Below are 25,408 nucleotides of genomic sequence, written 5' to 3'. Positions count from 1 at the left end.
GGAGGAAGACCTGTTGCAGTCTGTCATCCCAGCCCAGCTATTTCCTTCACTCCTCTGCTGGTGGCAGCTGGCAGCTTTCACAGTCCAGCTGAGTTATGTGCAACAGTGGAGTGAGCTTGCCTGGAAACTCAGACCCCCTTTAAAACAAGGGGCTTAGCTTGAATATAATTAGGCTTTTAATCTATTAGTGATAGAGATCTCATTACTCTTTGACAACAGGCTTTTAATTATACATTCAAAAGCCTCCTTACTAGATCAAAGATGCTGAGCAGCAGCAGCAGCAAAGCTGCACACAGGAGAGGCAGGAGACAGGAGTTCACTGCAGCTGCACCCAGCCCCATCCCACTGCTGTGTTGGCAGAACATACCTGAACAACCCAGCATGCACAGCCTCCTGTGGCTTTCATATGTGACTTCTAGTAGAAAAGATTATTTTCACATGTGGATACCAGAATGATAAACAGAAACGGGGACTCCAAGTGTATCAAGTGTATTCCGAGTCCAATATTTACCTTTTTTGTTTGTTTGTTTTAACAAATGTTTAGTCTTACTGAGGGGCAAAAATGTATGCCACAAGTAAAACAAGATCTACCACGACACCAGGTGACACAAGCAGGAAAGCAATCAGTTTGTGTCTCCAAGCTTCTCAGGCTCTTCTGCAATTAATCTATTGTACACACCTCAAGCTTCCTCACAACCCCATTTTAAAGAGGAAACACTAATTGCATTCTGGACAAAGGACTGAAGCAAAATATTAAATCTTGTTTGCCACTGAAGAAAACACAACTGTACACATGGAATGGAAACACCAAGGGGGAAACAGTAATTGCATAAAATACAACAACGTATCTGCAGGAAGTCTGTCAGTCTTATTGTGGCATTAACAGTACACAGTAGATGGTAAATTTTTCTACATAACAGAAGTAAAATTTATAAGTGTTATTGCTATCTTTATATCAGAATAACCTGAACAAAACTTGGGAAATCTTACCAAGCACCTTTACAGGATCCCTACAAGGAGAAAATTATTTTTTCATTGAATTTATTTAATCTTACATCAAATTCCCAGATGCCCTAAAAATCAGGGAAACAGTTTTATGTCTTCAGAGGTCCTGCACCAGACACAATTTGTGACAAGCTGAGAATTTGAATATTACTTTTCGTGGTTATAACTAACAGAACTTCTTTCCCCTTCCCTTTCCCCTTCCCTTCCCATATTTATGGTTTCTGTGTAGGAGTGAATCTCTCTGTAACAGCAGTTGGTTATGACCTGTATAATACCTATTTCTAAAATGCTTCTGCCCTGAAAGATCCTTAAAACTATACCTGATAATGAACTATTCAATTTAATTCTGAAATCATGACCTATTTACTAATGACTCAATAATAAATGGATTAGAAAGGCACTGAAATAAATTGGCTGCTAAAGGCAGCTACTACTTTTACTAAAAAAGCTAATACTTAAGGAGAAAAAAAAATCTCCCAACCATTACAAACTTCAAAGATTTCTACACTAGAAAAGCCTGTTTAAAGTACATTTTTCATACCTCTATATTTATTGATATATGAACATATATGGGTTGATAACCAGTGTGGAGACTGCTACTGAAATCCTGAGTCAGATGCACAATTTACAGTAAAACTGACTCACAATTATACAATCTTTCTACCTTTTACAGCATGAAAATTATACCTTAATAGTTAAAATGATGAAGAAACTAACTTCTTTTCCCCAGGTTCAAACGGATTTACTCAGTCTTCTCATGCGCTAGCCAGCCAGAATTTTTAATATGATTATTATTTCAATTGAACAACAACAATATCAAGAACTGAAAAATCTGTCAAAGATGCTCCAGAGATTTGGCTTCAGCTTCAAGAAGCCAAAATAAGTTTTAAGATACTAATATTCATACTTGCATCTACTATTACTTTCCATCTGCCAGGGAAACAGAATGAATCTGAAGAACCTGAAGTGAAACCATAACATCTGAACAACATCTACAAGATTATTTTTTCCTTGGGGATTTACACATTGCTTTCTCACTTAACTTCTTTGCGCCTTCTGACACTTAAAGGACAACTTCAATGCCATTAAGGAGAGTGAAGATGCTGATCTTGATGGCAAGAAATCTCTTTCAGATCTTATAGCACTGCTTAAATTAATGAAGGGTTAGCAAGCAGCAAGAGATTTCATTGTTTTTCAGTAGTGGTCCATCAATAGAAAAAAAATACTCCAAAATGCTCAACTCATTCAAAATAATTTCTCTTACTAACACAATCAGTAAGCATTCCAGGTGACACCAATAATTGCAAGGCATAATTCACCAATAAATTATTCCTGAAAGTAGAGTACCTCAATTTGTGTAGAAGAGAGCTACACCAGCCTAAGATTGTTTGTAATGGTTGTGAATAAGTGGCCACTGTTAACATCCTGATTGTTTTGGGAGCAATTACCATAAAACACTTGGGGGGTTGTAGGAACTGGAATAACATACGCAGAGGTGGGGTTTTTTCAGCCACAGGTTGTTGCAGTGGCTAAGTCCACTTTACAACCCCAAGTTACCCTAAAAGTGATCTCTCCCTACAACACTGTGCTAGAAATTTCTCCCTTTGTCTAGATTCTGCTGGTCACTGGCCCTCTCCCTTTCCCATCCCTTCTCCCATTGGCCCCTGTTATGCCATTTAACCTTGCCTCTGCCCCCGAGCCCTCAGACCATTGGTTTTGGATGCTCTGCCTGCCTTTGGGAGCTCTCAGGATAAAACCGGCGGCGCAGGCTTTTGGTTGTTGTTCTTTCTTGCCTCTGTTCCCTTCGGGGTGTTGCTGTTAGACACCTCAGAATTGCATACAGAGAACCCTTCTCTCCTCTCTGTCTCTGGTTCGTGCACAGACTGGGTGTATGAGCGGCTGTTCACAACCTCCTGCCAAGGTGAGGCTGTGTGCACACGTGGGTGCTGGCAGAGCGCCGCCTAAGCCGTCCATGAGGGACCCAGCAGGGACAAACCTGGCATTGATCCACCAAAGCCTTCATTCAATAAGCGGTAGCTTTCTGCTTCCCAATCCTTCTTACACCATTCCCCACCTGAAAATGCCCTGAGTGAAAAGAGGATGTGGCACTTCTCTGGCCCTTAGACAGCAGCCAGATCTGGATGGTAAAAACTATTGTTTTGTTGTTATTATTATTACCTTTATTATTTAATATTTTAGGGCTAGAAGATCATCAGTATTATGTTCTGAAACCACAACAGGGATGGAATCAGGATGATGGCAATTCTACCCATGGAATACACATAAAGGAAGGGATGAAAATTTTCTTGCCCTGAAAGAAAAATTTCAGGCATCTCAAGCAAGGACAGGCAATAAGGGGCTCAGTTTATCACAGTAACTTTAGCAGGAGAGTCACCAGTTGCAGCCAGACCTCATCACCTCAGCCTCAAAGTCAGAGGAAATGTTAAATCAGCTCAGGGGTTTTGCAGAAGTTTCTCCTGAAAAGCACAGCTCTGCCTTTCTTAACCTATGTGATCCAGTGTCATGGCACCTCACCTTCTGTCACCTCATTGCACCTGTTAGCTGGGATGAGAAACCAAATGAGAAGTTCAGAATAATTTCTCTCTAACTGAGGGAACACCCTGATTCTCTGTTCTGTGCAGCTGCAAGACACTTCTGCAATGTCAGAAACAGAAAGCAACAAATTGGCAACGCAGAAAGAAGTGGCTGGGAGGGAATGAGTAACGACCTCAGAAAGCAGGGCAGCGTTCACTCCCCCTAACCACAGCTTAGGATTCCTAATTCCATGTATTTCTAATAAACTGGAGTTTTTAAAGACATCAAACACGAGCACATCCCAGCCCCTTGGTTTCTAACAGGAGATCAGTGCAGTACAACCATATTTAATTTTATCACTATGTTCAGCCATGGGGACTGAGATCGAGTGCATTCCAGTCAAAGAGAAGTGTGCTGATGTAAAAGGGCAATGATTAGCCAAAGAGACAAGTTAGGTTAAATCAAACAAGAGCTTCAAAACAATGAAATTATATACCTTGACTTAAAGCTGTCAGGTGGCATCAGTTCCAGAGTATGTGCTGGTCCATACAGATTAACTACAAACAGCTTTACTGTGGGGTTTGTTTGACCTGCCTTTGGAAAAAAAAAAAATAAATAGGAGTTTTAGAGGCACTGAATCAGTGACAGATAAGCAGACTCACTCGTTAACATAATGCAGTATCTTCATAATAATGAAAAGTTAGTAAAGTTCAAGTATATTAAATCTGAAAAATTAATTTCCCAACCATATGAATCACACAGATAAAAATACAAAGTGTTGAGTGATTGTCTCACCACCCTTTACTGATGGCAGACCTCCCTGTGCAGAGCAAGTGACCAGCACTAGAAGTGGCTTTGCCCAGTTTAGTTAAGTCAGCTGCCAAAACAGTCAGTTCCTAAATCTGCAGGTAAATCCAGCCTCCAGCAAAGCCTTTTTTAGATGCTATTGTTCCTTCTGAAAAGCTGCACTACCTCTGAGACAGCATTCCTCCTCCTCCTCTCTTTTTCTTTACCATTTTCCCTCGGTCTTCCCTTGTTTGCTAAGCTGAAAATCTTAATTTCTGGCCTGGATCAGGAGCCAGCTGCTTTGGCAGGCCAGCTCCAAGGGAAACAAAATGCTTCTTGTGGCTAATGGGGAATAACATGGCAGTTTGATAGATATCCACTGGGAAGAGTCTGATAAATCTTGAGGATCTACAGGGAGGTGGGAATCGTCCTTCTCCTATAACATGGCTCATTACTAAGGGATGCTCCTGAGTTGAAGGGAAAGCAATGGAGGTAAAAGCGAGGCTCTGAAGGGCTGCAAGGAGATGCTACTGGTCCCACATCCCTGTCCTAGACATGCCATCCCCAAGTTTCTGTTTCATGCCACAGGAATTACACTACGTAACACCCCTGGGATACAAAAAAAGGAAGTGTGTTCCTCAACGGGGTTGACTCCTGTTTAATATTGGAAGGAAAAGGTAAAAATCACTGATTCTACAGATTTACCATAATAAACAACAAAGTTGTATACTTGGCTCTTCACAGGCTGAAATACACTCACAAATTCATTTTAGAAATTGGGCTTATCTCAGAATAAAGTCTGAATGCTGTATCCACTCATTTCTGCGTGGTATGGAGGACAAGGAAGTGGAATTTGTGTATTTTTAACACAACTAGGAAAAAGAAAAGTTTTAAAAAGTGACTTTTTTTTTTTGGAAGAATAGAGTCTGTGTGTATAACATGTAAACAGACACAGATGAGCACGTTCCAGTGTTCACAAAACGTGTGTGTTTCATTTTATTTTTTAATCCTAGTTATAATTTTCTCTGATGGTTGCACTCTTTAATAAAGACAAAATCTTTTCTGTAATCTCTGTTGCTATACCACCTTCATTACCAATTAATGATCTTTAACGAGTAGCTAAATTTGTATTAAATGGAGACATTAAACAAAGATAATGTTTTTCATTAATGAGATTACTGAAGTAGTATTGTGTATCACTTTTATGCTGAATTGCTAATGAAATAGAATTACTCCTTTCTCATTTACAAAGCTGAGTTAAAAATATTCCTTTTTTTTCTTTGCTCTGTCACTCAAGGCCTTTTGCCAATGCAAGTATATAAACTACCTCTAAAATTACTGTTGTTTCATTATTTCCGAGTACTATTTCATAGCACAAATAACTCTATTTATATAATGTATGTTATTGTTTCATAGTACCTGGTACAGTCTAACTGTTCAACCATCAACAATAAAGCTTCATCACCAAAAAACAGTCGCAGGAATAGCAGGGTAACAGGAATATTTTCTAAAGCCCTCAATAAACTTCCCCTGAAATGTCAAAGGAGTACCATATATGTGGACCTGCCAGAAAGGAACCCAGACACTTGGAAACTGCACACAAGGGCTGGATGAACTGATCAGCTGGAATATCAAAACAACACATCCGGAGGCATCTCACCAGAAAATCCCCAGAAAATGAGAAGTGATTTCAGGCATTACCAGAATCCTGCCTGGGCTGTTCTTTCACTTTCTAAAACAAATGTAAAAACCCTTCTCTAAATCTTCGGAAACACAGTGATAATTCTTTTTTTTTTTTCTTTCTCTTTTTGATGGCCATGAAAATACATTGCAGTGGCTTATCTTACTCAATGCCAGTCTGTCACATTTACTAATAACAGCACAATCTACTGGGATCTCTGTATCTGTGAAGGAACTTGCCCTGTGCTCTGCACACAGAGCATGTGACTCCAGTGCAGCTGGGGCTGGATCTTTTTCCTATGCAGTCATGCAGTCCTTCAAATGCATTACCCTTCTCTCTGAGGTGCTGGATTCATTTTACCAAGCCAAATATCAGTGACGAAATTACTTCAAATTAGTTTCTCTGCTGTCCCCTCACCTGATAGCTTCTTTTCAGCAAAAGACGTTACAATCTACTGAAAAAAAAAGTAATTATTATTTCCTGAAAGGCACCATGAACAAAATCAGCCTCTGTTACTGTCTGGAGACAATCTTTCCTTACGACTGAATATTTTCAGTGAACACAGAAGAGCAGGTGGGGTTGGCATTCCCACTCATCTTACCTTAGGATATTGATACTGCTTTCCCTTTGGATACAGACCTCCTGTGAACCGGGGGATAACCATGCTGGGTACCAGAGAGTCATTTATAGTCAGGAAGGCCAGTCTTTCCCCGTCTGGAGACCACCAGTGGGCAATGTGGGAATGAAGAAGTTCCTCTGCAAAACCAGATTTCCTTAGGGTTCATAAAAAAACTATCCCATAGTGTCCAGCTTATTCAGCTGGCACCAAGTTACTCTCCCTGTGCCAACTTGAAATGTGTCTGTTGTAATTTCAGTAATTTCACATCATCCTGGGTTGAGTGGTTGGGTAACAAGGAATACTGAAGGACCAAGCTTTAACCATTTTCCTCAAATGAGTATTTCCACTGATATCAGTAAATTATCTAAATGTGAAAGATGATTGTTACTGTCATATGCTTAGTTCTATTAAATTCCAGTATATGTGTTTACTTAAATTTTAAATAATTTTAAATAATTTGGGCATTTGGGGTATTTTTTGGGATTGCCAATTTTTTTCTTCTTCTCAATATAGAACTTCAGTATACCTGATTTCCCTGAGTTGTGGCACCTGGTAACACGCAGATTCTCACACAGTGATCTTACGTAATCATTTTTGGAGTGCAATATTTTGACTTTCCTGTCTCAGTCTAGTGGACAGCTTTAATTCTTGGGAAGTTCAGTTTTTCTGGAGGGTAACTTTTTGAAAATCCAAACAAGTTTTATTTTTAACCAAATTTTATTTCCTTTCCAAATGAAAGCATTTCTCAAAAATGTCACTCAATGTTTTCTTACATTTATTGTCATTGTATTTCACAGTCAAAAGAAACAAACCAGAAACAGCCACAGACACAGCACCAAAATTCCTGGAATCCCAATACAGCAGCTCCTGAGGAATTCCAAATCCACCCTGTACAAGCCTTCTGCTTCCACTTGTGGAAAGACTTAAGACTGATTCGGTATGTATTTGATACCTTGGCCTGCTTAGTAAGGATTTTGTATTTAAATCTGAAGAATTTGGCTGGAAAACTAATTGAGAATGGTGTTCTAAGGGAAAAGACCTGACTGCATAGCTAATTGGAGAGCCTACCTAACAAAATTACTTAAATTGTAAACAGAGACTCTCCAAGATGTTAATCAGATTCTGAGGGTTCTGAAGCAGCTTAATGGGTTGAATTATCTAAGGTTAGCTAAAATGAAGCTGGGACCTATATTCAAAGTCATATATTCTGGGTCATGCTTCTCTCCCTGGCTGGATAACTAAAACCTTTTACACAGGAGAAGAGCAGAGAACGAAAGGTGAATATCAGATAGCAAAAATCACAATTGTGTTTGCTTTAAAATATTACTGTTTGCATTTAGCCAAGGTTATTCACACAAAGAAAAGCTATTCCCAAATGCTTTGTAAGGTAAAATGCTAATAACAATCTCATGAAATGATAAAAGAAAACAAATGAGGTCAAAGGAGGAAGAGTGCTTGATTCAATGAAAATCTCTCAACTTCACCTGGACAATGTTCACCCTGCTTAGCTTCTGATGCTATTAAAAAACTGCTGAAAGTGGAGCACTGCTCTAGGTTAATGGGAAAGGAGCAGTGTGCTCCCTCATGCCAACAGACATTGGGGCTCTCCAGGGTGTACAGAGAGACTTCCCCTTCACTCTGACCTCCATGGGGTTTCTAGGTGAGAAGAGCTCACTGCCTGCCCGCAACCCTGGGAGCCCCGCGAGTCCTCTGCAAGTCAGGAAATGCAAAAGCCACTTGGGCCAGGGATCAAACTACTTGGAAAATAATGAGCAAAGTCACTTAAAGAGGGTTTTAGGACAAGCTTCATGAGGAAGGCTTTGGGATCATCTCCCACAACACTTCAGAAACTTTCTGGTCCCAAACTGGACAACTTTTGCTTCTCCTGGCTGTGACTCTTATTAACTTCACTTCTTTTTAGCACAAAGTTGATATACTACATCAACTTCAATGAGCTATATCTGCTTAAATTCTTCAATTTGCTTGCTTTTGTGCTCGATTTCCAGAATATTAAGTGTATATAAAATGATATTCCATTTTTAAGATATTGTTTTGAAATATGCTGCCACATAAAAACGTTTCAAAAGAGTAATGGAAACCTTGGAAGCAGGCAACTATGAGATTGGTTAGCTAACAAGCTGAGGGATGCAAACTACCATTCTAACTTCAGAGTTCACTTGGGCAGAGATTTAAAAGAAAACCCAAGGTGTTTGCTCATAAGTACTGCAAGAGGTGTGGACAGACCATTTTTAAGGTGAAGTTTCATGCTGTATGGCCTTAGCACCGTTCCTAAAAACCCCTTCACACAAGAAATTCTATACCTCAGGAAAATGAGTATTTAACACTAAGCTATTTATCTGTAGAATACATGAGTCCCATAGAAAGAGTAACTGAAATGTGTACTAATTTTAAGCTGTTATACCAACCTAGATAATCTTCTCCCTTTTTTTATTTTGTTTTTCTTAAATTTATCATTATGTCAAAAGCATTTTGGGTGCAGAGGGAACATCCTGTGGTACTGGCTTTGGAAGACAGGCTGAGCTATCCCCCACTCATTTTTGGGTGCCCTCTTCTACAGGGATTTTTAAAATGTAAATGGGTCATCACTGTTGTCCCTAAAAGCAGCAAACTGAGCCCTTTCCCTCCTCACTTGTACATGCTACCAAGTGTTCATTTGCTACATTCTGGTTGGAAACGAATTCCTCTTTCTCAGAAAACACTGCTCTATGCAAACCAGCAGCCAGTACAAAGAATGAACAGATACAAAGGCAATCTTGCAGGAAAATGAGAAGGGAAAGGAACAAACCCAACCTCAGCATTTTCTGAAATGAGCAGATTTGTGCTGTTGGGTCTGTACAAGGACCTTTTCTCTGTTTTAATAAATAGATAGCTTCGTCCAGCTTACCTTCGTATAACCAGTCTGCAATTCCATTAAAAATAATTCCTTCTTTTCCTGAGGATGTCAGGCGCAATGAGCTGCTCTTTACATCAGGCTGATAGTAGATGTTATTTTCGAATATATAAATCTGGATGAGGTAAGAGAGATGGAGAGAAAAAACAACATTTTGGTAGATATAAATGAATGTTCAGCAATGAATACATAATTTCCTCAGGCTCAGAACAGTCTACAGAATAATTCAGCATGAGTTTCCACCAACATTGTCTTCATATTCCATTCTATTATAAATTTGGACAAACTTAGCAAACTTTTAATACTTACGGCAAGCAAAGCCTTCTTTTGAAATTGTCTTTCCAGTTGAAATATTTCTATTCATGTTAAAAAATATTATTACATTCCTCAAAATCACACAGGAGACAAGTTTTATAACAGCTGAATAGACAAAGAAATTTTCATCTGGTTTTCTAACTGTGAAATGAGACACACTTCTGCAAGGACATACATCATAAATATAAGTTACAGCTTTTTATCATGGTGTCAGAACACACAGGAGAAGCAAAAACAAAGAGCAGCCTGCAGTTAACTTTTCTCAGCTTGCTGACGACTTCTGACTGACACACCAATGTTTAACCTCAAGTGTACTATATAAATGCTCTTTATTCTACAAGTCTGGGCTCCTCATCCTCCTTTTTCCTTCTTCAGTGCCACTCATCAGCCTTTTCTGCTTTTCTTTCCCTGCGCACTTTGTTGCAAAGGGTATCAAGTTCACTCATTTTGTGAAGCTGAGCTCCAGCTTCCATGACAAAGTGCAGTAAATTAGAATGGCCATGTGTGCACTTCCACAGCTTAACACAAAAATCAAAGTAACAGCACAATTATGCACCATCTCAATTCACACTGAGAAAATGCAGCTGACAGGACTAAAGCCAAATGCCACAGAAATTTTTGTTACACCATTTCAGCACTGTCCACTGATATACAGTGTCTCAGGGAGTGTAACAGGAAGTGTATTTCCACCAAAGACCATTTAAAAAGCCTGGTCATTTATCATTCTCTCACACTTCTATAACAAACGACTTATGGGAAAATACTAACCAAAGAGAAAAGTTTTATTATCACTATTACTGCTGTTCCCTTTGCTTCTAAATTACCATCTGAAATAGATTTCCCTATGAGTCCCCAAACTAATGATTTTTAACAGTAGCCACTTCATGATTTCTGCTGCAGAAAGCAATAAAGCTGAGGTTTTCTCATTCCATGAGCAATGAAATTATTTTAACCATTATTGGGAACTGGAAGTAAGTCCTTTATGGTCAGAATTCAATGCTTATCAGTGAGCTCAAAACTGGAGCAAAACCAGTTAATCCAGTTTGAATAATCCAAAATGTACTGAGCTTTATACTGGTACAGAGAATTTCTGGGAAGCTGATGTATCACCCAGACTCAACAGCAGAAGAAAATGAGGATTAGAGAATTCTGGATGTATCAAGCTTTTGAAATAATATCTACAAAACTTCCTGTAAATGTGTATTTCCACAGTAAAAATGCACTTTTTTTTCTAATGTAAAAGAAATTAATATGAGCAATTACAAGACATTGTAATTGCATTACAGGTAGACTGAGTTGTGAACCACTCTAATGACTGTGGCTTCCTATGAAGCAACTTCTTACAGCTGACCATCTATTCTTATATAAACAGCAGCTTTCAAGAGGTTACCAGAAAAGCCTACTTGGTCAAATGATTCTATTTTATTTAATCTTCTTCAATTAAATGAAATCAATGTAATTCATTTTTGAAGATCAGGAGTATAATTTTTGCTTCTCTCCCCCCTTTTCAGGCTGTTTGTGTTTTTAATGGTGAAGGTACCCATATTGTCTTGTCTCTGCTATGAAAACTTTCATTTAAAGTGATCAGTGCCAGTCAAAGGACAGGATTAAGAATTACTTGTTTTATGACTGAATCCTGAGAAGGTTTTTAATCCTGTTATTACTACTTAGCAGGCATTGCTAATTCCATTTGACAGATCTCACATAAGTAAATATCTCTGAAGGATACTCACTGGTGTGCCACTGATTGTGGCTGCATCATCTTTATTCCCAATTCATTTAATAAAGCAGCTTTGTCTCCATCCTCAACCAGTTCTCGGTTACCCTCTGAACAATCTTCTTAGTCTACTCTATCATCCAAAGTTTCCCTTCTTCCCTCATCACTCCTGACACATGTTCCTTCAACTTTGAAAGCTGCTCCAAACCCCAATTTTTTTCTTGAATGTACCTATTGGATCATTTTAAAGTTCTTGAAAAACTTCAAAGTCACACTGCAACTCTCTCCCTAGCAAGCCTTGAGCTCACTGATTACTTGAATTTAACATTAAAAAGGAAGAATTTATGTTCCTTTGCAGAACATTTATGAAATACAGCCATTCATGTTCCTCAACACAACTACACTGCCCATAAGTGCACATGGACGATTTAGAGTTGGTGCTCTGCACTCACTGCCTGCAGCATTCCAAAAGATCAATATCCCCATGCCCGTAAAAACATTTTAGAAAGATTCACCATTATGGTTAGTCGTTAAATCTCATCTGCAATTTTGAATATTTGTTGTATTTCAGGAGGTGCCACTTTCCACAGGCAGCCCCTGGACTGCTGTTTGCACCGACAGGAATGGCCTCTGCACCCTTCCTAACAGTGACAGAGCCTGACCCCTGCAGCCAGGGCTGCATTCCCCTCCATCCCTGACCATGCCAAAGGGCTCATCTGTAACTATTTAACCCATTCACTTCTTGGAAATAAGGACTTGGGAGTTAAAATGTTGATTTCTGCAGCAAAACAGGCAGCAGAGGCGTAACAGGAGTGCTGACATTACTGTGAAGGCTTAGTCATGGCCTGAGAGGCTCTCCCCTCTCAGTGAATGCAAGCAGTGGACTCAATTAAGCACAAGTACTTTGTGTAGCCACAGAGCCCAATCTCCCATCAGTTTGCAGCCAAGAAAGGCATTCTAAAAGGCAGATTCACTGTGAATTCTTCTTCCCAGTACAATACTTATATGATACAAATGTACTTTAAATATAGCTCTAAAATACTGAAATTTTAACACATCACCACTTGAAATTAATTCTGTTCACAAGATTGTGAGTAGTTCCTGCTTGTTTTCATCTTGTGTTTGCACACACAACACCAGCCAGCAGCAAAACGTGGTGTCAAATGTGAAGTGGCTTTAGGAGGAAAATAGACACTGCTTTTATTTTATGTGAATTATCAAGAGCCCACAAAGTAAGAGTAGAAATGGAACTATTCCTCAGCTGAAACATGCAAAAAAACTCGAGCCCCAGAGGAAAGTCCTTAAATCTCAAACCCTCCCCTCCCTGCACGACACCCAAGTTCCTTTTCTTTGCTTCATATATTTTTCTCTTTCTTGCTCATTTTAAACATGGCCACTGTTTTCTGATGAAGCAGCCTTATGGTTCTACTTTATGCTACACTAAAATGTATCTCCAATCTTTTTTGTTCAAAAACACAGAGACTCAATGAAAATTTTTATTTTTTAAGAGGCAGCTACTCCTGCTGATTACTTGCAGTACAACAATACCTGGAAGTTGAATTTATGAGCCACAACTTGGTTTTCAAAATGGAGTGAAAGAGAAAGAAAGTGACTGGGAGAGAACTCAGACTGCTACTTTTCCTATGAGACTGAAACTCTCAAGCACTGCAAGGAAGATAACAAATCATGACCCTGGGATAAGAATAACTGATCAAAAAAAACAAAAACCAAATCCTTGGAGCACAGTCTTGTAAACACATGTGCCTTACCTGACTTCAGCAAGTAGAACTATGTGCCCAAAAGTTTCCAGGATGGGGACTGCACGTACTTCATCACTTTGTAAATTGTGTTTTGAGCAATGTCACATAAACCAAAAATTTCCCTTGCTAGTCTCTCTCCACTCAGGTATATGGAAGCAAGTAATAGTAAAAGGCTTTCCTTAGTATACACTTGGGGCTATTTACTGCATCACAAGTACTAAAATGTTGACTGCAACTACTGAATCTTCCCAAACTGCTGAAAAAGGAGTTGCTAACTGTGTATCAGACAGGTATTTTCAAGAATACATCAGTGGCTTTGTGCCCAAAATGCTTTCACAGCTTTCAAGTATGATGATAAGAAAATAAATTGAAAAAGGCATGAAGTGGAACCAGGATATGCTATTGTATGTGAAAATTATTATTACGCTTTTTTTAACCTTTTCTACCCATCTTTCATGAGTAGTCTTAAAAAAATTTAAAACTATTTTTAGCTGAGGCTCTCAGCTAATAATGCTGTAAATGGGGATAAATGTTAAAATCTATTGCCTTCAAATTTATTTGACTTTTTCCTTTCTTAGAGATTTTGCACATCAAGTCTTAAACCAAATGGAGAAAAACCCCACCGAATTTCAGTAATTATTTTATTAAATATTTTCCTATTAATGAAAAACACCTGCAAGAATGTTTTGGATTAGTGACATATTAATTCTTGAAAATGATCAGATTTATTTCAACTGACTGTGATGAATCTGAGGCCCAGCTTGCTCTAATGTTCTACCTCAGCACTAATCCTTCTCATTTTCCACATCTGGCAGCCTCTAAACCATTTTTTCATAAACCTTCTTCTAAATTAATTCCTTCCAAAACACTTATTTACTGTTTGCAACATGTTTCGCAATTACAGGATTTTCTTTCAGGCTGAGGTCTGGAGCAGAGCACCCAGTCCGAGCAGTTAGTTCCAGATGGCAGACAGCTGTGAAAACAGAGACATCCACTCCCCCAGCTGAACAGCAAACCCAGTGCCAGTAGCTGGAGAGGCCCCCCATGTGTCTTTAATCATTTCAAACACTACAGGCAGAGAAAAGCCGCTAAATTACAGGAAAATGCTCCACTTTTTCCCTTTTGCTGCTCCCCTGAAGCCTCCTGCATGGCACATCCACACTAAATCCCTCCTCTGATTGCAGGGCAGCATTTCAGGGACAGCACGAGCCTTTTGTCCTCCAGCTGGGCAGCAGCAGCAGCTTGCCCAGAGCTGCTGGAGGTCAACTCCAAAGCCCAGGTATTTTAGGTGGAGGAAAAGCAGAAGGGGTCTGTGCAGCCTGGAGAAGAGGAGACTGAGGGGAGACCTCACTGCAGCGGCAACTTCCTTGTGAGAGGGGAAGAGGAGGGGCAGACACTGATCTGTTCTGTGCAGTGACCAGTGACATGAGCCGAGGGAATGCCCTGAAGTTGTGTCAGGGGAGGTTTAGGCTGGGTATTAGAAGAAGGTTCTTCACCCAAAGAGTGGTTGGGGACTTGAACAAGAAGGAAGGAAAGAAATTGTGGAGTGTGGCTACAGGCTGTGTTTGCCATTACATGGATTCATCAGGATGAACACCTTGTTCAAGGGAAGTGCCAACCAAATTCTAAAGCTACAGAGCAGATGCAGCTGGAAAGGAAACAAAGAAGTCACCTGTATCTATGCATCTTTGGTTAGGAAGAAAAAGATCCATACAACAAGCACTGGTCTCTTTCTCTACAGGTTCTACCTGTTATCCAAGAAAATCATCAGATTCTTCCACAGAATCTCAGACCAACAAATATATAAATAACTACTCCAATCTGGAACAACTTCAGCGCTCCCACTTGATACCCCACAGAACATGACAGCCTTCCTTACCTTTCACATTGAAAATATGAGCTATGACAAGACTAAGGAATTTCTGATTACGCCCAGAAGGAGACTTCAGGCGTTCAGGAAATGCTTCTGCTGCAGAACTGCTGCGGCTGCTAATGACAGCGCTAAAGACATCGACGTAGGGCCTCCTCAGGCAGCCCAGCCCTGGCTCCCTCCTCTGTGGCCTTGGCAAGGACAAACAGGTCACCCCTCTCTGGGCCAGCACAGGTGTGCTCAGAGCCCAGCATTCCATGTAACAGAGCACTCAACTGTGCTTCTGCCTCTCTGCAGAGGGGTAAGAATTTACTGATGCAGAAACCCTGAGCACCCACACAGACAGCCTGGCCCCCCATGGCTGATGGCTGCACCTCAGCACAGGCTCCACCAGACTTGCAAAGCATTCAGCAAAATTCCATCCCTTCTTGTGGGACTGCCAGCCAATTAGTTGGATAATTAATTCTTCAAAAGCTTCAAGATGCTTTTCCATCTGGGCTTGCCTCTTACCATTTGTTCTGTCTCCTGTCTCACCATACATTAGCCAGGGCCAAATCCAGCTGCCCCCAGTCAGATCATTCACTAAGATTTCCAGATGAAATATGTTTTCTCACTAACAATCATTAATACAAATAGTATCAGCTATTCATGAGCAGAACAAAGTCAAATAAAGAATATTTTCTCTGTTGCCCTGCAAATATTGTACTTTGCTCTTCAGAGATTAAACCATGACTTCTCCAGTTTCAGGTACAGTGCCAAGTTTATACTGCCTGGTAATGTGTATGTACACATATATATTGCATATATCCAAAGAGTTGATGCCCTTTTGTTCTTTAACATATGGGAAGTCCAGCACAAGCAAGGATTTTATATAGGAAAAATAAATAAGTGGCATATTAAATGAAATAATTAATTTTGGAATTATTTTTAAGTAATTTTTATTCAAAAAATGTGCTTTCAATTCCTACTGTTGCTTTCACCATAATTATGGAAAAATGCAGATGTCCATGCACTTCCTTTGACTTGTAAGTAATGTTAGAACTAACTTTGGATTGCAGGACGAAACTAAAATCAAAGCCCTGCATCCACATCAAAGCAATTTGGTTGCCAGTTTTCAACAGCTGCTGTTAAGGTAACAAGTTTGGTTTTCCTTTATATATTTAAAGTATTTGTTACTAGTTTCTGGTTCACAGATCTGAAAAATTATAGAAATAGCTCCACTTCAGAAATTTACAAATAGTTTTCGCCAATTTAAAAAATACTGCAAATCTCCCACAGTATCTATCAATGCAATAGCTTTCCAATGAATACCTGGCCTGGCATTTTCTCTACCACTATTTGGCATCCTCCAACAGTCTGATAGACAAATTTTTTCTGAGAACCACTGATTATGTTATTTTTAGTCACTGTAATATCTGCTCTCCAAGTCCAAACTGAGCAAACATTTTCTTGTCATCTGTGATTTTACTTACTATACCCCTGGGACTCCCAGACTTAAACTGAGATTGTCAGACCATTATTATACCTACTGTTACAGAAGAGGAGTACTCCTTCCTGCCCTTTTTTCCTTGCCAAAATCTTATTTACTTGAACCAGATTGCCACTGAAGAACAAGGTGTAGTTAAGATTATGTGCTTCGTGTGCCAATGCAACAACAGTGTAACTGCTATTTTCTTTTTTTCCTTTCACAGAAACGGTAAATGCTTCTTTGGGGAAGAAAACATCATCCAAAAGGACTGGACACAGTGTTATACAGGAACAGCTGTACCAAGCTAGAAATTCCATGATGGCAATCCAAACCTCCCAGCCTTTATCAAAGCTCCTTTCTTGCCAGGAGCCACAGAGCACATGCTGGAGAGAGCCACAGAAATCTTTCAGGGCTCTATCTGGCAGCAGGAAAGAGGTGGCTTTTCCTGTGCTCTGTGCTGACCTGGTGGCATAATGCCATTTGGCTCATTTTTATCTACAGCTGGAGATTCAACACCCATCTTCAACATAACTCTGCTGGCACAGGGGTCACTCAGACCATGGTAAGGACAACAGGCACACCACCAATGCTCTGGAGCATTTCCAAATTAGGGGTTCATTTACCGCCCCACACTGGTGAACTGTACACACATTGTGCACAAAATCACACTGACAAACCACATGTCTAGGAGGTACTTTGCACTTTGTTGGTAAAGGAGCAAAATCAAGGGTTAGTGTCTGCCATTCTTGCCTGCAGTAATCAGCTGTGGAAGAAGCTCCATGGTAGTGAAGAGGACACACACACTGAGAGGCAAGTGAAATGCAAGGTGGCAAACTACCACCCAAAACACTCATAATGCATTTCACTGGTGGGATTGATTATTCTGCTAATGTCCTTCTTACAGGTCCCACAGCCATCTCCAAAACTAAAGAGAATTACGATATTTCAGATAATATAAACCACAGAAAAGTGGCTTATAGAGCTTTTATAGGTGTGAATTTTAAAAGGTTATAATATTCATTAGTGACTGAGTTACAATTAGGCAGACTTCTTCCAAAAGCCTTTTTTTTCTCACGTCTGACAAATTTTCTATCCAGATCACATATGTTACAGGATGACAATTTCAAGGAAAGTTTTATAGGTTTGTATTGCAAAGCAGCTTTATTTCATATTCCTTTCCCCTACATTATATCTGTAGTCTATTTAGATTGTGAGCTCTCACAGATAGGATTGCAGGCTGAAATGTCTGATCTAGTTTGCAATACAGCTGCTTTGCAAGTCTCCAGGAGTGCATAATGGCTCTGATCTCTTCTCTGCAGATGTTTTTTTCTCTTTTCTTTTGCAGGTCAATCTATACTGGTACAAAATTTTCAGAGCCATTCAGCTCTGACTTGCTCCTGCTCTTGCACCACAGAGCACTAAATTATGCAGGCACTGGGCACCACAGGCACCATGAGCTACCTAAGCAATGCATGGCAGTGGACAAAAATCCACCCTTACATGATCCATGTTCCAAAAATCATCAGACACATTGCAAGTGAGGCGGAAACCATATAATAGATAGTAACAAAATGATTATAATTGTGGGCAATAATAACTATATTCACTCTCAAAGGTACCAATTTTCTAAAGGTTGTGATTGACCTACACAGCAATTCTTTCAGAGGAAGCTCTCAAATGTTTTGATTATATTGTAATTAAGGCAGAGAGGAAGTAGCTGTTGATCAGTAGGAGACATGGAGACCTCAAAGCACAGACATCCCAATGTCATACACTGCCTTTTTGTTGGTGTCAGATACTATATGTTAATTTTTGCAGTTCATCAAGCTGCCAGACATAGCAGGAAGAACAGAACACTGAAGCACCATTTTTCTTCTGTGTAGATTAATGCCACTGCACCACAGTAATGTGTTAGCACAATCGTTTCTGAACAACTGCAAACAATCTACAAGGCTATTATATTTAATTGCTATTTAGATAGTTTATAAATCTACTGTAAACAATAGCGAGGATGCACTCATAATGTAGCTACAAGATTAGTTACTAATGTCATGACATAAACCAGGCCACGAACTCAGACTATGAGCAAATCCATGGTAACTCTGATGTTTATGTCCTTGATTTCCAATAAATGCAGGGAAGCGTTGCCCTCTTTTGTTTCAACACACATTAATTATGTTGCCTTTCCAATGATATTGGATCATGATGCTCACTAAATTCACACCCTGCCTCATCCCATGACAGCTCACCCATGAGAGCAAACATAGTGTAATATGCTATATAAATAAAATCACGTATAATATCTGGACTACGACCTAAGCAAAAAGCAGTCTCATAAATCCGCTGCACAGATCACAGTAAGCCTGCCTTGCCCCCAAGCTTGTGGTCTGGATCTGCTGCTTCCTCCCATGGAGCTGCCTGCAGAGCTTTGCTGGCTGCAGCACTGTGCAAAATGCCACTGAGGACTGGGCTGCTCAGCCCTTTGATCTTCATCTAAGTGATGTGAAGAACAGACTTACCCAAAAACAGTGCATGCTCAGGAACTCACACTCCTCCTTCCTCACACTTGCTGATCGCTTCTGACTAATGAGCCAGCATGGAGCTTATAATAAAATCATAATCTGTCCTTACCATAGAATCTTTTAAAATGATCTCTGGTATTTCAGGCTCATCTCACATTGATATCAAGCATTCAATTATGCCCAGACTGATCAATCCATAACAAGCTAAAGTGAAACATTTTCAACCTAGTTACTCCAGAAGAAAAAAAAAAGCAATGTTGGGAGACAGAAAAATATCTAAGGAACCTGTAAGAGCTTGGTATCAGAGGAGAAATCTTCTGTTTTCTTTGACAAGATGCAAGAAAGTAGCATTCTAACAAGCAAGGACAAAAGTAAAAAGATACAGAATTGAAAATTCTGAGCTGTAAAGTCATATTTACATTGTCTACTATTCTTAGGATGGTGGGCAATCCCCGAGGTGACAAATCCCTGTCATTTGTATGCAATACAATAGACCAGGGTGCCTCTGAGTATCTCCTACATGAGAAACCCAAGCAGAGCTGAACACAAAGCTTTGTCCTTTCAGCTGCTATTGCTGACCCAGCCCATCTTGCTGTATGGGCACGTGCCTTCGTCTCCCCACTGCACACAGGGTTCAAGCTGCCAGCTGTCTTTACGATGGGCCAAAATTTTAGTGGATGACATCCACCTGTACAGACTCCACACAGCACATTCAATGCAAGAAACAGAGTTGGTCTTAAAATACCTCATTAGGAATGAGACAAAGAGGAATTTTTGACTAGCTCTTATAACGGCCCATCTGTTTGGGACAGTTCAGAGTCTGGCAAACAACACTTAAAAGTAACTATTTGCTTTCCTTCCACACAAACATTTTCCCTTTTATTTCTGTAAATGCACTGTCACCTGCCATAAATGGTGAAGGAAATCAGTGCTTTGTTTTCTCTTAGATATCAACAGTACACCTGACTTTTTAATCCTTATTCTGCAGGCCTTGGAGCTGCCAGTGGAGATACACTTCCACAACTACACATCCACAGTTCTTTGCATTTCACTGTCTGGCCCAGGCTGAGTGAACATGAAAGCCTAAGTCTGTAACACAGTGCAGAAAACACAGTGCAGAAAAAGTTTAATCAGCTCTGATCCTTCAGCACAAACACAGTGGGGTTGTCATAACCCCACTGCAGGGAAAAAAGAAACATACAAGGACATTTATGGGTTGATGATGATGGAATTTAATGTCTCTTCTTCAAGAGGGACTTGGCTAAAATAGAGAAAGCCAGGAGAGCTGAGCATGGCCAGAGTTGTTAAACCTTGACAAGAGGACAGTCACTATCACTTCCACTGACAGAAACCTGCCTCTATTTGTGATGCACGTTATGCGCCAAACAAGAAAATCAATTTTAACATACAGCAAACAGAACATTTACATAGAAAAGGTGAAGGAACCCTCCCACAGAGCATGAGTTCAGGGGGGTTTGTGTCAAGCTGGTTTTGTCCCTTTAGCCTGTTCCTAGCAGAACTCTGTAGGCACTGGTACAATCAAAGAGACTCCAAAGTCTTTTACAAGTCCTCTGCCAAACACTTTACAAAAGGTAAATAAAATTTGTGTTTACAATTGATAGAACAACCTCTCCAAAGAACCTGAACCAGAAAGGCATTAGAAATCTTCAAACTCTTCTGTTTTGACATTTTGGTGCCTTACCATAGTGAATTTTCCTCTTCCTTTTCCAAGGTGTTAAGGAGAATAGAGTATAGTTGCTTTCTTGGGTTTTTTAACCTTTTTTTTGTTATCTGACAATTAAAAGTGCCATTTACATTACATTACTAAAAGATAGATATGACAAATTTTCTACCCCATCCTGTGGTGTATCATAGCCTTTTTTTTTAATCAACAAAGTGACTACATAATTATATGGTCCATGGACACAGGTAAGCATGCAGTGGTTTTGGGCAGGATTTTGGAGTTATATAGAAATACAGTCCATAATAAAACCCACTCTTTTCCAAATCCAGTTTAGCTAAGGATTCTATTAGATCCTCACCTCTGCTTCACAGTTTTTATGGGTGGATATTTCCGAAGAACTTTAGACTTCTGAAATACAATTTTCATGTTTCTGCATTACAGAAAGCCACACATTTTTCACCCAAGAAGCACAGCAGTCCTATTTTATGAGCCATTGGACTTGCAGTTAATATTAGCTAACAGACGGAAGTGCGAATATTCAGATATGCTTTGTTACACATGAACATGTTGAACAACATGATGAGAGGTGCATATTGCTGTTTTCATTGCTCCCTGCAGCCTGCTGCATGGAAAGTCCTGATGACTGCTCCTATCAAACGTGTGTGGCTGTGCTTCTTTGCCTGTGTCTTTGTGGCACTGTGTGAATATATATATATATATATATATATGTATATACACACACACACACACCCCCAGAACAGTAACCATGTGAAGAAATAATTTGAGTTTTAGCACAATGATATATCAAATTTCCAATATATTTGCTTCTGGATGAAAAAAATGCATTGCTTGTGTGTAGGGCTTCCATACTGACTCAACTATTAGCTGCATGCTAGATCAGTGATAACAGAATAAAAATCTGGGAGAAGAAACATATTTTATCTCCCCTCTTGATTTATTCACTGTAAAGCTGCTGGGCCTTTTACTGTTCCACATGAAAAACAGTACTAGAGGAATAACACTCCTATAAAACATATGATTTTCTCATTATTTCTTCACCTCTTTCAGATACAGCCAAGTGGCTATTCTCACAAAGGGCCAGCAATACCTAATCCTTAATACTCATAATTTTAAGTTACCTTTGATACCAGAATATGTTTGTTGTATTTCACTAACCAAATTGATGACGAAACTTCTTTGCTCAACTTAGCCTTGCTCCATTTAAAATGTTCCATTTATAATGCTGTAGTGGTCTCCAGAGCTCACAAAATTTTTATTGAATATATCCAGTCTTCATAAGTAAAACTCTTAATTTTTCCTGTTTTGCCAAACTGCCTGCGTTTTCTGGCTGCATTCTCCATTCCTCTTTTCTGAGATGGGAAACAAAGCTTTCAGGTGGAGCATCACTTTTGGAACCAGAGAACATGCATTAAATGCTCCTCCTATCCATATTTAAGTGGAGTGAGCACCCAGAAATTGATAATGGAAAATGTAAACTAGTTCAGTAGAATACCTTCAGAGAAACTCATAATATTTTCTTTTCTTTGAAGAATGGTTTGAATCAAATAATTTAAATGAAAAGGAAAAAAACATTTAGATTTTACGATGATAGTTTGAAAAATCCAAGAGAAAAATCCCACATGTAGCAGCAGCTTTGGAGGAAGACAGTTTAACAAAGTCTTTTAGGTAACTAATTCTTCTGTAAATTCAGGTGGGTGGGCAATGCTCAACCACAGCTCCCCTCCTTCAGAGAAACATCCTCAGTAGGACAAAGGACCTCCAAACGTGCTTTGAACTACCAAAGTTTGGTAATTGAACCCCTCATACATTTTAAATGAGGTATCATACATGAAGTTAATGTCACATTGAAGGGTTCTTGTTTATTTCTAGTTTTCAGAATAAATTCAAGCAGACATTTTCCTCTCAGTTTCACTGCCATTTGCCTCATTAGCATAGTCATTAAAAGGAAAGATGAAATAAAGCCTTGACATTTCCATATGTGATTTTAAGTTACTCATCTAAAATACAGTAAGTCAAAAGAGCAGAAGACTTTGCAGATAAAAACAGCAGAGGAAATATATTTATTTAGGACTTAATTAGCATTAATTAATGTACTTCATTTGCATATGCAAGTGTTCTTGCCAGGAGGGGGTGCCAAGTACCCACAGCACTAATTATGCAAAAAGAAAACACACGGCAAATATTTTACAGAAAGATAAATTACCATTTTTTATAGCAGTTGTACATTACCTTGATAGACCAAACAGTAAATGGAGCTTTCAGCAACTAATGGCTGTTAAAGCATGTGTTCAGCTAGGTACCTGTCCTAGAACAATCCTGCTAATTCCTCATTTACTAAATTAGTCCAGTGCTTATCCGGGTACTTGGAAAATAATACAACATCAAAGAACTTTGCTACTGCAGTATTTGTCTTACCTAAAACAGTCTTTGAAAGCCATTGAAAAAAAAGGCTAAAATTTTGACGAAAGGCAATTGTAAGGTAATGTCATTTTAATCCACCAATTCAATAGTCTGAGAGATTATTTGCATTTTTGTGGGGCAATAGGTATTGATGGGGGGGTGAAGGGAAATTGAACCCCCAAACATGACAAAAGGGTAAAGGTAAGATAACTGATCACAAAGCAAAAGGGCAGAGAGTTCTTGAAATGGTATATTTATTAACAGCAATTAAAGCAGATTTTGCTCTGGTTTATTTCTGGGTTTGTTTGTATGCTGGTTTTAAGGTAGTTTTAATACAAAATGAGGTCCTCTTTCACTGGATCTTTTTCATTCTCTATTTAAAAGTTTCAGCTTCTAAGATCTATTATTTGTGAGTAACCTTTATTTTTTTGTTGGTTTTTTGGAAGATGAGGGCAACTTCTAGATTTCTAATATTTGAAGTACTTTCTAAAAATTGATTGGAACATCCTGAATCCACAATTCAGCTACAGTCACCAAATTTTTCTTTGTGTATACAGCCTAATAGGTGATTCTACTCAATGATGACCTAAATTACAATAAAGCATAGTAAAAGCTCATCTTCAGTCCTACCATTTGATAGTGCTTATATTTTGTTGGTAGCATCAATTTTTGACAAAGCCTCTAAAAAATAATTTTCTTTGGTATTCTGGATAGTTTTACTATTTTCTTGATTTCTCTTTGGTTAAAATATATATTAATTTATGCACAGATATTAATCTGTAAATCAACAGATCATTATTTATGCTGATACATCAAAGTATGTAACTCAAACTCCCTTCAGAACCACTTAATATATTCAAAAGGAAAGCGAGCTTACTGCAATAAATAACATAAAATATCTATTATAAATACAAAGGCAAAGTGACTTGCATGGATATATGTTCATAGAATAACGTGAAAGAAAGTATTTTATACAAAATAATCAACATATACAACCACCAAGGCAGGGAATAAAAAAAAGTGTAATTTTTAAGAAAAAGCCATGTCAAACTGAACAACTTCTAACCATGCTCCACTGGGAGCCACTTGAAGTAGCCCACCCAACAACTGATCAGAAGAACTATTTGTATCACAAGGAGCACTGCAGAAGAACATGACAGCTTAAATACAACACTGCAAACACTGGAGACATCTCCAGCCTGAAGTTTTATATCCAGGCTCCTACTGCAATACATCCCCATAGGCAGATCCAGAGTTGTCTCTCCTGTGTCAGATACAAGCCAGGTCCAGCACAAACACATGAAAACCTTTGCTACAAACTACTGGAGAAGATAAGGCTCAAGAAGGCAGAGCACTGGATAAAAAACTGGGTATTTCAACAACAGAGGCCCTTTAGAAACCCCAAACCATTCTTCTTCTCAGTAAAGCCTTCCCACCAGGTATGGGATATCTCTTTCTCAGCCACAAGTAGTGAGGTCTCTAATCAATAAACTGGAGGCAGAAAAATGTTGATGAAACAAATTAGATCTCTAGTTGGGCTGGTTTGTCTTTCCTGGAATTACTTAATGCTGCAGTGATGGTTTCTATGGAGGCGAGGTAAAGAGATAATCAACTAATGACTTGCACAATTTTAATCAAACATGAGTAACATTTGGCAAATACATAAACAGCTCCCTAACACACTATGACCCAGAAATGGTATTTTAGATCTGGCACATTTCTAACACAGTTAAAAGGCAGCATTTTAAAGTGTGTCCTTGAAAGCAGTTCTTGTTTTAAGAACTACGTGACCTTAAGATACATTAATTCATTAGATAAAAGTTTCTTCACCCCAATGGCAAACATTTTCAATTTCACCACCAAAATGTCATGACTCAAACAGCAGATGTTTCTTGGAGCTTTCCTTTTAATCATTACAAAACCATCTACTCTAGGTAAATAGCAAGAAACTGAAATAACTTGCAACCACTGTGGTAGCTTGAAAACAATGGTACTGTGGCTCAGCCACCTGGCATCTGAGATGAACCTACCTCTGTTCTTCACTAGCCACATGGGGCATACTGGCCCATTAGACAGCCCCAGAAATTATTCTGAACAATAAACTGAGACTGATA

General features: G+C 39.1%; 1 protein-coding gene across 2 annotated transcripts in view; it reads right to left on the bottom strand.

Moving 5' to 3' along the window:
- The window catches only part of DPP10 (dipeptidyl peptidase like 10), a 202,751-nt gene that overhangs the window by 36,431 nt on the left and 140,912 nt on the right, over positions 1–25,408 (bottom strand). For both annotated transcript variants that reach the window (XM_017740242.1, XM_008638220.2), the window contains exons 7-9: positions 9,532–9,652; positions 6,609–6,763; positions 4,037–4,134 (exon numbers count right to left, since the gene is read on the bottom strand). In XM_017740242.1, the coding sequence (XP_017595731.1) occupies positions 4,037–4,134; positions 6,609–6,763; positions 9,532–9,652 (374 nt within the window). The remainder of the gene's footprint in view (positions 1–4,036; positions 4,135–6,608; positions 6,764–9,531; positions 9,653–25,408) is intronic.

This window comes from Corvus brachyrhynchos, unplaced genomic scaffold, assembly GCF_000691975.1.
Source record: "Corvus brachyrhynchos isolate BGI_N302 unplaced genomic scaffold, ASM69197v1 scaffold126, whole genome shotgun sequence".
In the NCBI taxonomy this organism is placed as follows: domain Eukaryota; kingdom Metazoa; phylum Chordata; class Aves; order Passeriformes; family Corvidae; genus Corvus; species Corvus brachyrhynchos.
This window is presented reverse-complemented; position numbering and strand designations above follow the sequence as displayed.